General features: G+C 38.4%; 1 protein-coding gene across 4 annotated transcripts in view; it reads left to right on the plus strand.

The window, feature by feature from the left end:
* Window positions 1-4,996, plus strand: part of LOC146002919 (putative monocarboxylate transporter 5) — a 40,783-nt gene extending 35,787 nt beyond the window's left edge. For 2 of the 4 annotated variants that reach the window (XM_083141068.1, XM_083141057.1), the window contains exons 6-7: window positions 513-704; window positions 1,965-4,996. In XM_083141068.1, the coding sequence (XP_082997194.1) occupies window positions 513-704; window positions 1,965-2,104 (332 nt within the window). In that variant the 3' untranslated portion in view covers window positions 2,105-4,996. The remainder of the gene's footprint in view (window positions 1-512; window positions 705-1,964) is intronic. The other 2 variants (XM_083141035.1, XM_083141046.1) reach the window with 1 other exon arrangement.
* Window positions 4,997-17,117: the final 12,121 nt, after the last annotated feature.

Raw genomic sequence — 17,117 nt, forward strand, 5'->3', positions numbered from 1 at the left:
TAATTTCATTTTCTATTTCACTACATAGTTCAATAAGACTGCAACATGTATCTGAATGTTTTCACCGTACGACCACTTTCTTGGAGTATAAGACTTAATACATATCATCATAGACGTCCAGGGGGAGGGCAAGGGGGGCACAGCCTCCCTGAAAATGAATGTCAATCTAAAGTTATTATACTATTTCACACATATAATTTCATTTCAGTCAGTAATTTATGGTAATCAGTGGCGGCGGTTAGGGGTGCAGTTGTCCCCCGCTTTTTGCTATTTTTGCCCCTGCACTATGCTAACTCTTATCTACCAATGGAAAGTAAACTGTCCTTGAACTGTCCGCCTTCGTTTTGAAAGGTTGCATGCGTGTTTCATGTTTTCCTTATTTTCAGCATCGGACCCCATAAATTTCTTTTCGCACCCCCTCAGCACCCCTAGATGATTAATCCTGGCGCCGCCGCTGCAATTGACAGTCTACAACTTTGGTACAGTATTTATATGTATGCTTTCATTTGCAGCTCTGGTTGAACTGACTGACCACAATGTAATCCTAGCAGTGTCCGCGCTTTGCGGCTTTGTACGTGGCGCCACGATCGTCAACTTCAACCTGTCCATTTCGGAGCACTGCAGCAATGAGAAGCTGCCTGCTGCATTAGGGATCAATATGGTGCTCAAGGGGATCTTCATCATCAGTATTGGGCCACTTCTGGGTGAGTACATTTGTTCTGTTTTATAAAATTCACTGCATATATTATTTAACAAACTCCCCCTCTCCCGAAACTGATCTTCTTTGCTGGATTATTTTGATAGTGTGTTCGCTTTTGCATGCTACGGTAAGGCTATTTTTGCACGGGTGACAAATTGCACCTAGTGAGTACACGGACGATAAATTCACGTCAATGGATATCTGTGTGTGGAAAAAAATAACGTCATAGATTTCTGCATTGACGAAGAATTATGCTTTAGTTTTCTGAATAACCAGAAAATTAATTCACAAGTTTGTGTAAAGACAAACAATTACGTTCTATGTCTCTGTAACGATAAAACGTTCCTTACAGGCTATTGTACAGGCAAAAGGAAAAAAAAAGAAGAGTTTCAGCGTGGACAAATATTGCGTCGTAAGTTTCTGCATGGGCAATAATTGCATTCTCGGTGTCTGCATGTGAAAAGTCTGCATTCTCTCTGCTTAGATGGCCAAGAAATTTCGTTATAGGTTTCTGCATTGACAAGAAATTTCATGCCAGTTTCTTCATGAACAAGAAATTTTGCCCTAGGTTTCTGCATGGACAAGAAATTTCGCCATATAAGTTTCTGCATGGCCTAAAGTTTCTGCATGGGCAAGAAATTTCGCCCTATACGTATCTGCATGGACAAGAAATTTCGCCCTATAGGTTTCTGCATAAACAAGAAATTTCGCCTTAGGTTTCTGGTTGGACAAGAGGGCCTCCCCGATGGCGTACTGGTATCGTCGTCGCCTTGTAATCAAGGGGTCCCGGGATTGATACCCGGTGGAGGCACATAGTGGTTCGGATCCCAGTTTAAACTGTAGGTCCAGTCCCGATTAGCCTTACTGTGCATAAAGTGGACTTAAAACACCAACTCAACTCAACGCATGGACAAGAAATTTCGCCTTATGTTTCTGCATGAACAAGACATTTTGCTCTAGGTTTCTACATGGACAAGAAATTTCACCCTAGGTTTCTGCATGGACAAGAAATTTCGTTCCAGGTTACTGCATTAGCAGTTACATTACGGCATGAGTTTTGCATGGGAGCCATAGCATCTTAAAATAGAAGCTACTAGCATATTAAAGGAAACAAAAAGTACATTCTTAATGCATTAAGAAATTTCATTATAAAGATAAGATTTTAAAGTTATAGTCTATGACAAGTCTATGTGCATATTTTCACATCTTGAATTTCTCGTTATTATACATTTTGTAAATGACTCGTTATTTTTCTCCATTGTAGGGTTTATTCGGGATTACACGGGCAGTTATCCTCTTTGTGTCCATGTTCAGTCTCTGCTGCTCATCATCTCAGCCTTGTCCTGGACCATCGAGTTCCTTATTACTTGTCGTCGGAAGAAGTCAGATTCAGACACCAGATGAACCTGTGTGCATGTTAGGTACGTGTCTTAAACAATAGGAAGAATCGACGTTTTATGAGGGCAAGTGTATTGTTTTGCTCCAAAAGTGCGACACTCATCGTTTATCGTGTGCAGATTTCAAGTTTGGTTGATGGCCGATCGAACATTGATGTAGGGATTCGTCACTCAGGGATACATTAGGTTTGAAACTGTCCATGAAACAACTGATCAAGAAGGCACATGCCTATTGTGGGCTACTTCAGTTAATGAGTCTGGTGTGTGGAGCTTTAGGAAACATAGAAATAAGTCTGTTATATGATGTGACTTTTGTAGTTATGATCTTCCTTGTTTGACATGATCATCTGAGTTTATGTAGAAAGTTTCGTCCAGTATTAAAGAGGTACGTTTAGAATTCACCTGTATCTGATCATGCACACCTATGTTCTATGAGTACCAGAACCAATTGATTAAGTTGAGTTCTCTAGTTGCGGACAATTCTGGAACTTGTTACATCCAGTTTTGTTGTAGAATTGGATACGCCCTTTACGTTTTGACATTATATAAATATATTAATATATGTTGTTTTTAGGCGAGTCAAGTTATGAAATAAGAGAATAATATGCAAATATTCCCATTGGTTCTTTTAGCAACACTATCATTGTTTCGAGCAGCAATGAAAAAAAAATGGGGAATATGGAATCCACTATTACTGGAACTAGGATTTTATACTGATTTAACACCAACACTACTTAATATTTAGTTTGAAACCTATTACATATCAATTCTGTGGATATAAATTTAAACAAGTGAACTTTCTATTTAGATATATTTCTAATGATTATTTTGGTATTCTTGTTCCACAAATTTCAAAGATTAAAGCAGAACAAAGATATGAAACTGTTGACTTTGAATAAGTCACATTATTTAAGATGATGTTGTTTTAATTATTAGAAAGATGCTGTGTTAAGTTTCGGATGGTACCAAGTGATGCTGAATGACAACACCAGTCAATACTTGATCCACATAACATGTGAAAAGCAGCATTACAGCCATAATACAGAGGTGTACAAATCTCATCAAAACTTTTACTATGTAACAACAGTCTATCGGGTTTAAATAGTGGCTGTGTATTTTTGTGAAGAATTTGTACATATCTGATTGCTAGATCATTTAGCAGTGTTGTAGTTGACTTGGAAATGAAGTCAGTCTCGGATCTTTATAACATTTTTGTTATAGTATTTTATAATTTCCTTTTGCCAGCTTATGCTCATAACCCTGCATACACACACATTATATCCTATGTAAATAGGAAATGTCTCCTTATTCATTCATTGAATGTAGAGTTCGAATCTTCTATATTTCCATATTCAGCAGCTGAGTATGAACATGTCATATTTTTTAACGCTCTTTGCTCAGATAGGCATGCTACTTGAAGTCACATCTAGCCCCAAAACCTTCAAACATTTTTCTATACAACCCGTTGCAGGTAAAACATACGTGACTATCTGGTTCACATTGAATACATATTATAAATAGTTATACTTGGTGCAGAATTTTAAGTGCCTTAAAACCTAGGAAGTTTCTGCAATATTTCATAAATATTTTCTTTGTATTTGCTACTGATACTTAAAATGACTCGTGGTGCTACTTGAAAACATTGGTTATGTTTTTACATGAGGATGGAATGACGATTTATTTTGATAAGAATAGAAGGTGCGACGTAGGAAGTTAATATATTCATTTGGTAGTTCTTTACACACTATATGGTCTCTCAAGTAGTGATGAGGGATTTGTGAAGATATTTCTCAGGAGTAGATGAACAATTTTTTTTGTGATAGCTTCAGTATTATCTAAATGTATTAATGCAAGACTGTTCCATGATTATTTGGATTTCTATAAAACAAGTTGTATTAATGTGTACAACGATAATGAACAATTTATTTTATTTTATTTGTTGTAAGTGTGTTGTTAAGCATTAGTTCATTAAAAGAAGGGAGATGTTTCAGTTTTATATTATTTTTTTCCCTTTTGAAAGGGAGGGATTGTTTATAACAATGGCCAGTGCTTATAATTATTTATAATTGAAGGAAGAATGACTTTCATTTTGGTTTAGCGAAAATACAATCTCTTAAAATTTTCTTTAATGATTGAGATTGTTCAGTAAATTACAACACATCGAATTTCATAAATTGCACATAAATATTGAATGTATCAGTATTAAGTAAAATACTTAAACATGTAAGTACATTTTATACATTTATACTAAATATTTATTAAGTTACAATCTGATGCTAAAAGAATAACATTTCTCTATTAACCTGAAATAAATAGAAATGCGATCTAATCGTTGAAATTATCGAGAATCAAGTAAATACACTAACTCATAGAAGAAAGTTCGGCAAATTTAGGCATGCTAATTACATTTTAGTTATAATACTTATTGGCCGTTATTCCATGATACAAAAATAGTGTCAGACTAGTAGAGCTAGCAGAACTATCATGTTAAATTAAATTCATGGTTCCTTTGAAGCTCTGCATTTTGGTTGGAAGGTGCAGGGTACTTTGAAGTTATTAAATCCCGTGTTTATATCTTCCAACATAAATACCAGTTTGTACAGAATGGTGAATAACAAATAATTGGACATTTATGTGACAGTAAAGTGCCTACAGCCAAGGAAATAGTACACAATTGTTATGAATAAAATGCTTGGCTAAAGGATTGTAATTACGTAATTTACTTTCAGAATGTAACTGACAACGTTCTGAAACCAATCAAGTACTTTATTGTGGAACAGTATGTTAAGTTACTATTGTTGAAATATTTGTCAATTGTTGTATTCAGTATTTATGCAAAAGTGACAATAAATAATGTATTTCTTGAAATTTTATGTTTATATTAGCATTTTAGTAACAAAATCGAATGTATAATTCTTCAGTGGGGTAATATATACTCAAGCAGAGAAACCATGTTTTAATTTTGAATTCAGTAATTTGGAAAGGGCTGAATAAATTTTCTGTCTGTCTTCTCTCAAAGTTCTGAGGTTAGGAAAATTGTTTTTGTGTTAACGCATTGTGCACTCACAGAAGCTGGAAGGTAATTAGATTTGTTTTTGAAACTGAATGCGAAGAAAAGTAGAAATTGCTGGAGGAAAATTATGGAGGAAAGAAGGGGGTGGAGGACGCCATTTTGATTTTTAAGCTGATGAGATGCGACAGCCTAGTCGAGGTTGACCAAAGTATTTCTTAGTATCAAAAGGAAGCATGTAATTTTTGACACTTTAAATTAGTATATTGGTCCAGTTTTATATCAGGTCAACCCGCCGAATTGAGGAAGATCCCTCGCGCATTCACGGACATACAGACTAAGCAGCGGTACTGCAGCTTTATATGAGCGGCGGAAAGGAGTGAGTGAGCTAGGCACGATGCTTCGTCGGTCGCGTTCGTGCAGTAGGAAACCTCTCGTCTCATTTCTGACATTGCAATAATGACAGAAGAAGCAGTAGTTGGTTCCGTGGAAAGGAGGGAGCCTTCTTCACCGCAGTGTATTTACCGACCTTGAGGTACAGTGTGCAGGCGGAAAGCTCTCCCCGCACGGAGCGATCGCTGGCCTACACAAGTGCAGGCGCGTTTCTCGAGCCTGATTTATAGTTTGTTCAGGTGCGACTTCACCAATGAAATATGTGAGTAAGATAACCACGTGTATCGTTTTTCAGTGTTATTTGTCTGTAAAGTACCAAGGAACTGATTTATGTAAGCGGATATACGCTCCACGGTACTAAAATCTCATAATCAGGGCTTGGAGTTTAAAGTAAATAAATATATTTCTGCGTTTATATATGAACTCGCAACCGACTTATTCTGATCATGTTATAGAACCTAGACAGATTTCTATTTCACATTTGTATGAAAATGCGATTTCTTAATAATTGCTTGTAAGTGCATAACAGACAAATTTTGTCTAGAGAATTCAATGAAAAATTTTATGATTTTTGTAGAAATTTTCTTAAAATTTACGAGAAATGAATCCGATTAATACAATTTCACTATGCTGATAGCATACTTTGAGAACTCTAGTAATGTTCAGGTATCCAGAATGTCTGATATTCTAATTCAGCATTCACCATAAAGTGAACCAATCACTTTTAAGAAACTCTAAATCTTAATAAACTTCTAAAGTTTACAACAGTTTAAAATGTGGCCAAATATTTTTAGCAATTTTTAATATTATTTTAGAACATCAAAATGAACATATTCCACATTTTTAGCCAGCCTCATAGGGGCAAACCTGGGAGATAAAGGCGGCCGGAGCACGGAGCTGAACTCATCACCTCCAAAATGGCTGAGACCGAGAATGTGTAGGTCCCTACCCCCACATCCGCTAAATATGCCTTCATGGCACGGTGCTGAATGCACGGAGAACTTTACCTCCTTTACCTTACATTTCGAGCACCAAAAGTCCAGGCTCAAGTCACAATTAAAGCTAAAGAATGATTTGCGTTGTAACTGTTGCAGTTAAGACATTTGACGTGTGTCGTATCAGGAGCGTAACTTGGGACTTAACTTTGGGGAGAGGCAGAAGATTAACCTCAGGTTCCAGAAAGTTAAGAAAATATACCCCTAGCACGTAAATTTTAATAAAGCTTGAGAATTTGGGGGAAGCAGCCCTCTTTCCCCCACCAAGTTACGCCTAAGTGTAATATAAATTCCATTAGGTTTACCAGCCACACCCTGTAAATTCCCGAAAGTTATTCTGATGCGAACCATTTGGAAGATGTTTGGGTCATGTTCTAACATGTCTCCGCTGAATGCTCCGAGCGGTTTCTTCCATCTGTTGCAACGATTCGGAACGACTTGACTGCGAACGTGACAACACAAAAGGAGGTGAAAGAGAAGGGGGAGGCAGAACGTTGCTGCCCCATTTCTTTTCCAGTGCACGTAGAACTTCCACATGTCGCGGTATAAGGCTTATTTCAATCAGGTTATAGAGGCGGCTGATGCTGTTCATGCCCAAAAACTGTTAGGAGCTTAACATGGTAGTACGAACCATCCCTTGATAACACCACTTAATGTTTATCTATGTAGATTGATCATGTCTCTATAAAACATGAAAATTGAAGAATTAATATGTTATTTTTCAGAAGATAAATTGTTTGATGATAAATTACAAACTTCCACACATTAGATAATGGTAGATATAGACTATATTTGCTCAGAATTCCACTTATAGATTCTATATAAGTAAGTATGAATACAATATAAAACTGTCGACAGGAAGAAAGGTGGTGACCGACCTCCATGACGGACTGGGTAGGGATGGCCAAACGGATCCGGGTCCGAAAGTTTCGGATCTGGATCCGGATCCAAAAATTCCGGATCCGAGAGTTTGTTATCTCAATCCCATTATGATATTACCACACCTTTAAAGGTATTATGATCTTCGATTACAAACATGGACGAGGAGTGCCGTGAAAGACAGTATAGATTAAGTGCCTATGCAAATTATCCTAGTGGTGGGGATATTATATGAGAATTCTCTTATCTGGGGGAAAGCACCACCCACCTTTCCTCCACTTAAGTATTGCTGCTGCCCTCCCCCCACCACTTCTGAAAAAAATCCTGCGGGCAGCCTTGATTAAGCAATTAATGTTCAATTATAAGCATGCATAGTATATTGATAAAAAAGATGATCTGCATGTGAGGTTTATATGGATGGAAACTAATTACAGCCTACTAAATAGTATTCTGGAGTAGGGATGGCCAAACGGATCCGGATCCGAAAAATCCGGATCCGGATCCAAAAATTCCGGATCAGAACATCCGGATCCGAGAGTTTGGTATCTCAATCCCATTATAATATTACCACACCTTAAAAGGTATTATGATCTTCGATTACAAAGACATGTTTCATTAGTTAGTCCTTCAAGATTTTTTTTCAAGTGTTGTTCCTAAAATACTTTGCTACGCATCGGCTAACACACTCGTGCACAAAAATAATCTTACTTGTTTAACATAAAATGTCAGAGGTGATTTTGTAAATGCCATTGAAATGAATATGTATTCATTCGAATGTATTGGAAATGGAAAGACACATAAATGTGACGTTCCATTCCAGGATGAAACTTTTAACACATTTAAGAATATTGAAATGTTATACAAAAATTATACAATTGTTCTACAGTTACAGTTTTAAAAATTAAAATAAAACATTATAATATATGAAGTGTTATATAATTACAAAGTGTAAGACTAACAAGGGAGGTTATCTAAGTGTCCCCCCTCCGATTTCCATGAAACTTGGCAGGTGTATAGAGGGGCCCAAAGGAAGAAATACGTGTTTTTTTGTTTCAGCTAAAGAACTGTTTTAGGGGGCAAAACCCGCCTCAAATGTCAAGATGAGGACAAATTGACGTGGGGATCTGACCTCTGTGTCCCCCCCCCCCCGATTTCCATCATATTTGGCAGGTGTATAGAGGGGCCCTATGCTCCCTGTTTCTTCCTATGCTATATTAACGTGATTTCGGGGCAGATCCCCACTTCAATTTCTCTTCATCTTGACATTTGAGGGGGGGGGGGGTTGCCCCCTAAAACAGTTTTTTAGCTGAAACACAAAAACACGTACTTCTTCCTTTGGGCCCCTCCATACACCTGCTAAATTTCATGGAAGTCGGAGTGGCACACAGGGTCAGATCCCCGCGTCAATTTGTCTTCATCTTGACATTTGAGGCGGGCTTTGCCCCCAAAACAGTTTTTTTTAGCTGAAACACAAAAACACTTATTTCTTCCTTTGGGCCCCTCTATACACCTGCCAAGTTTCATGGAAATCGGAGGGGGAGACTTAGACCTCCCTTTGAAGTGTATTAATTACAAATCACGCACACCACACCACACCACACCACACCACACCACACCACACCACACCACACCACACACACACACACACACACACACACACACGCACTCACACGCACACGCACGCACACACCCACGCGCGCGCGCTCACCGCACGCGCACACACATTATAAGGAAAAAGAAAGTATTTTCAACACAATGAAAGCTCCAAGCAACTACGGGGTAGGGATACGCACGCATATATATAGTGTGTGTGTGCGCGCGCGCATCCCTACCCCGCAGTTGCTTGGTGCTTTCATTGTGTTGAAAATACTTTTTTCCTTAGAATGTGTGTGTATATATATATATATATATATATATATATATATACAGGGTGTCATTTTAGTGGCGCCCACGGACCACAGATTCGTGTAGAGGACATCAAAACAAACAACTTTTCTCAGTAACATTTTTCACGTTGGTGCGTCAATTCGACGCTACAGCCGTTCAAAAAAGACCACTTTGCCGCCTGGATGCTGGCAACCCAACACAACATTTGATCGTATCTGTGACGTCATTTCCTGCGACGAAACAGCGCACGGTAGGGTTGCAAGGAACACACAAATTTTGTAAAAAATGACAATCTACCAACCACATTATTAGCTGTAAAACGAAGCGAGAACGCGTCCAGTAGACCGAACATCATAGCCTACCAGCCAGAAGATCAGCAGTCATCTCAGGGGAAGGGGGAAGTGAACCAACGATATGAGAAATGGTAAAAACGTATTCAAAATGAAGTGTCAAAATCGGATCTTTTCTAAGCCTGCATGTCAAATATCAACAACAATAACTTTTATTGTACTTACAACTTACATGTGGCTGTTTAAGCCCAGCTACATGTCAATTATATTTGCAAATCTCGTTGGAAGGTTGATATCTACAGGTTTGTGTCCAGATGCCTTGTGGTACTTTGTGCTGATAACGGAAGTATCTGAGGTTCACGTTGTTACATGACGACTAAAACACGTACAACCACAGTAACAATCTAATGAAGAATAAGTAGCGAATATACTGCCCTGTTCAGAGTTGCAAACTATTACATGTGTATCCGGTGCGTAGATAAACACAGTCGTCGGAGAGTTTTACTAATATTTATATCCCTGTATTTTCAACCATTTTTGTCACTTGCCTCATAATGCCCTGAATATACATTATATTATGTGTTGCTTACCTTTGGAATTTTGAGTTCTTTCATTTCTATTTTGTCATCTGTTCAGTGTGTCACAGACAACTAGTATCAGAAGGACGAAGTGGATAGACTAAATTGTAGATGCCAACTTGGTAACTAGATTTGCAAATATTTGACATGCAAGCTGATACAAAATTCGATATGACCACTTCCACTTGAATTCTATTTTCTTTCTACCATTTTTCGTATCGTTTGTTTACTTCCTGTTAGGTTACAGAACGTGTTTTCTCGTTTTGTTTTACGGTACATAATGTGGCTGATTGTAGCTATGTCATTTTTCACAGAATATGTGTGTTCCTGGCAACCCTGTAACGCATCGCTTCACGACGGGATATGACGTCACAAATGCAATCAAATGTTGTGTGTGATTGCCAGGATTCAGGCGGCAAAACGGTCTTTTTTGAACGACTGTAGCGCCGAAACGACGCTCCAACGAGAAAAATGTTACTAAAAAAAGTTGTTTGTTTTGATGTCCTCTATACGTTTCCGTGGTCCGTGGGCGCCATTAAAATGACACCCTGTATATATATATATATATATATATATATATGTGTGTGTGTGTGTGTGTGTGTATGTGTATATATATATATGTATGTATATTAGCAGGTGACAATATGTTATAAACACATTCTTACTTTCCAAAGAAGCGCTCATGTGGGATGGCAAAACGGATCCGGATTCGTTTGGAAAGTTCTGGATCCGGATCCGGATTTCGGATCCGCTAGGATCCGGATCTGGCCATCCCTAGGACTGGGTAGCACAGCGCATTAAAACTCCAGGGTTCGAATCCCGGCATGGACATGGGTGCTCTTTATGAGTGATCATTTTGTCGAAATTACTAGGTGAGAATACGTATAAAATCATTATACACCAAAAATATCTGGCGTGATCAGGATCTAGAGAACTCTTCATACACGTTCAGCGAACAGCACACGTATAAAATAAAATATCAAGCTTGATATTTTGTTAATGGATGATATTCAACTTGACGTCATCACGCACGCAGTGCACTTTGGGAAGAATCCGCATGAAGTCGGGCAAACAGATTAGTGCGTGTTCAGGAAAGCGCATGAGAAGCTTTCTTACAGCGAGAAAATTTGAGATGTTGTAAATTTACATATTTCTCATATGATCATGATAATAATGCCTTGAATTACTTCGGTAAAGACCACACGCACAATGATTCCCCGGCATCTTTTCAACGCTGAATCTCATCTGTTTGTCGGCAGTATTGCGTGGGCATGATTACGCGCAATGAATTGTGGGGGAAGTTGTTCCCTGAATATCATCCATTGGCACTATTTGCATAATTTGTAATATGTATAACTAGAGTATACTGAAGTTACATTTATCAGTTTTATGGTTTCTAACAACGAACTATTTTGGTTTCGTAAACTATAAGATTTTAAACGTTAATAAAAATTCTGTAAATTTTTGAAGGTACGCATATTTAACAATCCTTGAGCAACGGATAAGTTATGAATTTACATACATCAAGGTGGTTGCTGTGACTGGTATTATACTAGATCTTAAATTTGACATTTCCTTAGATCTTGAAAATGTAACTGATCTTCGTAGATATGGATGTTTAGAATTGAAAAACACATTACACAACTTGGTATTCACATAAGCTGAAAAATGAATTTATTTTAATTACAGTCGCGAGTATACACTGTTGTCAAGAAAGTTTCATGTGAAAAGTAGAATGTGATAAGATATCTAATATATTTCGTGAAATCAAGATTCATGATTCGTTAAACACTAGTTCATTTTTGTATTTCCCCCAGTCAATGCTGGTGTTTTATGCGTAGATTGTTTCTCTAAACCTGTGCTGTTGGAAGTGTTGCTTTGCAAAAATCCAGTATTCATGTGTATTCGTTTGTAGCACAAATTCTCACAAGTGCTGAATAAATCGGATAGTAAATAATGACGACATGAAATGTAAAAATCGCCAGATACTTGAAAAGGCGATAAAATATAATATATATTAATAAAAGAAGTCCTATCCTAAGCATGATGCTGCAGTAGACAGATATTCGAATCATTGACCAAAACGATCAAGAAACTAGAAAAGCTGGTCGGTGTGCAATGGGAAGATTGTCGAAAGACGAAACATTTTTTATGTTCACCATGAAAAACAATCGTTCGCGCAGCGAATCGGCACCCGAAAGCACAGATTATAGCTGAGTTTCGTCCTCTTCCTCGCTGAGTGAAAGTGCTTCCACTGGAGGCTATCTCACCAGAAGACAGTTGTTAAACGATGCCAATAAAGCTTGATTACACGAGACAAACTGGTATTGAATTATGCTCTCATGCACCCCCATGTTCTTGGAATGCCTTTTTACCACAAATCGTTGCCAAGCTCTCTCGGATCGAAATTTAATTTCAGATTCGAATCTTTGAATCAATACGCTGAGCATCTTCCGATGCTTCGAAGCAGCTTGAATAATGAGGGTGAGGCTTTCAAAGGGTATGATCTTACCCATCGTGCCCCTTTCCTGAGAATATTATTTTCGTCTATATCAGGTTTTTGGAAACATAAATTGGTTTCTTTCCATGTTGAGGAAGAAATAGAGTTCAGGTTCTTCACAGTGGAGTCTCCAGAGAACGTTTGAGAGGCTCAAAGTAAGTCGATTTTTTTTCAGGGTGGTTTCTGCTTAGATTGTCATACCTTACAAGATTTTTCCTTCATCTCTTTCTTTCCATGTTTCTTTTTCAGTCTCTTTCCCTGGGTTTTGATACCCTTTTCTTTCGTTCTTCATCTGTTTTTCTATCAGTTTTGTTGCTTCTCTGTCTTTCCTCTTTCTTTTTCTTTCTGTGCTACTCTACTCTTTTTTCTCTTTCTTCCTCCTTATTTTTCTATATTTCCTTTCTCTATTTCTCTTATCTCCATCTCCCTGTCTTATCCCCCCCCTCTCTCTCTCTCTCTCCTTATCAGCCATAAGCGCCGCCAGAAATTTTTGTAGGGTGGTCAGGCCGCTGATAGAAATTTGACTAGTAGAAATAGTAACAATAATTAATTATTATTATTATCACAATTGTAATAACTATTGTAAACAAATAAAAGCCAACAATTTTTATTCCAAATTATCATCATAATCATCATCATATCAGTGGGGAGACTATGCCACTCGATCCACCAGATGAGTGAATATCCAGCTCTACTCTCTTGTATTATTATTATTATTATTATTTACATTTCATTGTAGTTAGTGTACTGAATTGTGGACTTATTTTATTTAATTTTTAACATTTTCACGCCTTATTGAAGACATTTTATTCAAAAGTTTTGCTATGCGGGCTGTCGCATGATACTATATTTTTTGGTATTTTGGAAATTATGGAACCATTTATTATATGGATTAAATAGCAGAATATGAACAAATAACAAGATTCTTGTATTTTACAATAAATTTATGGATCTAATGCAGTTTCTGCTTTGGCCATTCTATTCGAATACTGTAAGCTGAAATGAACAATGACAATTTCCAGGGGTTTTCGGTTCGACGGACCCGTTCGACCCCATCATCCCCTACAGCCGACGCCCATGTTATCAGCGTGTGCATCTGATTCTTTCTGCACCTACAAATGATTCTGACAATTTCTCTTGTAACTATTTTGGATGATCATGAAGACGGGCTGAGACAATTTCACGATCTAGACTAGAAAGTTCCTGCTTCTCTATCGACTTTAGCTGTCACCCTGTCATATTTGTATCATATACCGTGGATCTCTACAGTGTGTGATTGGTAATTTTGAAGATTCCTTCATTCATCAATACATTATTGTCCATTTACTGAGTACCTAAGTTTTTTTTTTACTCCAGTTGGTAGTGGGTACAATATTCTTCATAAGCTCCTAGGAATTATGGTCATAGTCGTAATTAGAACAATATTGTAGGGGTGAAGAAGTAACATATTTATGCTATTCACATAGGAATATTTATGCTATTCACCAGTGGCGGCGATTGGGTTCCAAAACTGGGGGACGAAGACAGTATACTTTTCCTCGTAGCTAAGGTTTAGCATAGTGCGGGGACAAAAGTGGCAAAAATTGGGGGCAACTGGCCCCCCCTAATCGCCACCACTGCTATTCACTTAATGTTGCTTTTTTTTAAGAGCTTTCCGTGGTGAAGGCATTTGGCCTTATTGCCACACCCGAAATCCTGGTTACAGTTCAAGTTATTTCTTGATGTTTTAGCAGCGATTTTTGGCTACAGCGTCATCTGCCATAATTAATCAACATCAGCCATAAGATGTCTCTATCGCAACCCCTAACCTAGACCAAAACTCTTTTTATTTTTCGCACGAATGAGTTTAGCGTAATCAGTTGTCTTCAATGCAAGCCAGGAACCTATCACAACACATTTCGTTTGGTCTCCGCGCATCGGCGCCAGTCTGGCTGCACAAAACAAACGACGAAGCGTATTCTCAGATTGTCATTTGTTTTATTTCCCCTTCACGATTTTCTTTTACAGTTTTGCCCACGAATTAAAGTCTGGTTGATAAACCAGAGCGTATATGTGTGCGCGGGTAGATGGGCTGACTCAGTTTTGTCTCGCAAGGCGAATGGAAGCGTTTTGGGGCAGAAATTATCGTGAGATAGAAAGAAGGACAAGGAACATGCCCGAAAAATAGAACAAGCAGAGTGCTAACAGTGTTGCCAGATCTTGTGAAAACTTTATCCATTTTGCATTTAGTCCAAGAGCTTTTATTTACTCCAGTAATGTTAAATGTAAAAACATTTTTTTTAAAAAAATATGCCTATTTCTTTAGGTGAGATTAGAAATATGGGTGTGTCATAAAAACGTAGTGGTGTGTTGTCAAGATATGACGTCATCAAGATGGCTGCCTTGTTCTATTTCACCTACAACAGAGGGGAAATGATTTATTCCTTTAAAATGTTCACAATAAAATATGGTTTATCCATGGGAATTATAGTTAAACTTTAAAAATCAAGTTAAGCGCTAAATATCCCTGTTTGCTGTACAAATTACTTACTTATGAAGCAAGAATTTCCAATATTTGTGCAGTCGCTTTACGTCATTGGGAATTTCCCTTGCTCTTCCCCTTAAATAAGCTACACTGAACTTTCCTGATCTACTCAGATGTGAAAGTGAGCTCTCGTATGCACCTGTGGACTGCAGAGCGAGCAGCTATACTGAAGCGTTATAAGAGGGGCGGAAAGGAGGCTTCGTCGATCGCGTTCATCTCTCATCGCACCGTACGGGAGCCCTCGCTGGCCCCCACATGTCGTAGCGAGTTACTAAAGCCTGGGTTTAGAACTTTTCAAGTATATTTTATAACTCTTAGACTATTTGACCAATCTACTTCGGGTAACTTTTATTTTTCAGCTAAAACATCAGGGCATGCAACCGTGTAGAAATCAAAACCCCAAAGCCAATAATAGGGATTGGGTGGGCCGCGGCCCCCAACTTTCAATGAAAAAAATCATAAAAATGGGGAGTTTTTTTTTCACATATTCGATAATGTAATGCACCCAGGAACATGCAATGACTTTCATTCGGTTGAGAAAGGACCATTTTTTGAAAATAAGGCTAAAGTTTGCCTCCCCTTCCCAAAATAGCCGGGGAAGAGGGGGCAAACTCCCTATTTTTTTGATTTTTTCATTGAAAGTAGGGAGCCGCGGCTCACCCAACCCCTCTTATTGCCATTGGCGTTTTGATTTCTACACAGTTGCATGCCCTGATGTTCTAGCTGCAAAACAAAAGTTTCCCGAAGTAGATTGGTCAAATAGTCTACGAGTTATAACATTTTTTGTCAAAGAAGTGTACGAATTTGAAATTCGCTCCAGCTTCTATACGTAACTTTGGAGTCGGAGGGGGGAGGGGACTCCGGGGGGTGGGTTTTCTTCCACATGACATTTCAAAGATTTATCTGAACATCTGTTAGCGTTTACAACCTCACATACAAGTATGAAGGTCCTAAAAGCACATGAATTTTTTAATTTGCACGATGGTCCCGTACGGGACCATCGGCGGACTAGGCCTACATTTTCGATGGTCCCGTAGGGGACCATTGGCCGACTAAAGGAAGACCGGAGAAGATGATGAAGCATAGGACGCAACATACAGGTTACTCCATTCATTCTTGGTATAGCGAGTTCGAAGCATGACGTCATGATAAAAAGGTTATGATGCATTATGAAGAATTAAGCCAAACTTGTTTAAAGAACGTATTTTCTTTCTGAATAAAGATGACTGTGACATCACTAAATACTTCGAAGTAAAAACATTGATCAAGAAGCTTAATCCTCAAGGGTATTACATGTTCAATGAGTTACGGGGAGGGTTGATTGGAATGGGGTGTCCGGAAACCCCGACACTCACTAGTTAACCTACGCTCAGGGTGGTATTTGTAGGGGGGAGGGGGGATTTTCCCCCTCTGGGTACTTGTGTCCCCCCCCCTGCTTGATAAATTTTATCCATGGGGAGGGGAATGTTATATGGCGTAAAATCATTATCTCATGCTGTCTCTAGACAGTCATTAGAATTTCCTCCTGACTGGAAATTTCATAAATACCACGCTGTGGCTGTAAAAGATTTGTTGTATTTCCACTGTTGTATCAATAGTAGTGGCAGTGCAGAGATGATTGTTTCGTGGCATAATCTACAAACTGAATATTTATCAAGACATATTGCTTTTCTTCTGACACTTCTTTTATCACCCTCGTTCATCAGTTTCCTCATTGGAAGTCTAGAAATGGCGCACATGCAAGAAAATGGCGTCACCTCGGCTACGCGTCTAACACAAACTGTAAGAATGTGATCCTGTTTATTCTTTTACGAAAAGAATCCCCTCATCGTAATAAAAAACCATCCCAGCATGCAATGTATTCCGGATAACACACTCCCCGGGGATTTTCGTTGTCGCATGCATCCTTACTTGATCCTCTTTTGTTTTTCCGAGGCACGACCGCAGCGCCTCTCCACGAGAAA

This window comes from Lepisma saccharinum, chromosome 1, assembly GCF_977018435.1.
Source record: "Lepisma saccharinum chromosome 1, izLepSacc3.1, whole genome shotgun sequence".
NCBI classification, from domain to species: domain Eukaryota; kingdom Metazoa; phylum Arthropoda; class Insecta; order Zygentoma; family Lepismatidae; genus Lepisma; species Lepisma saccharinum.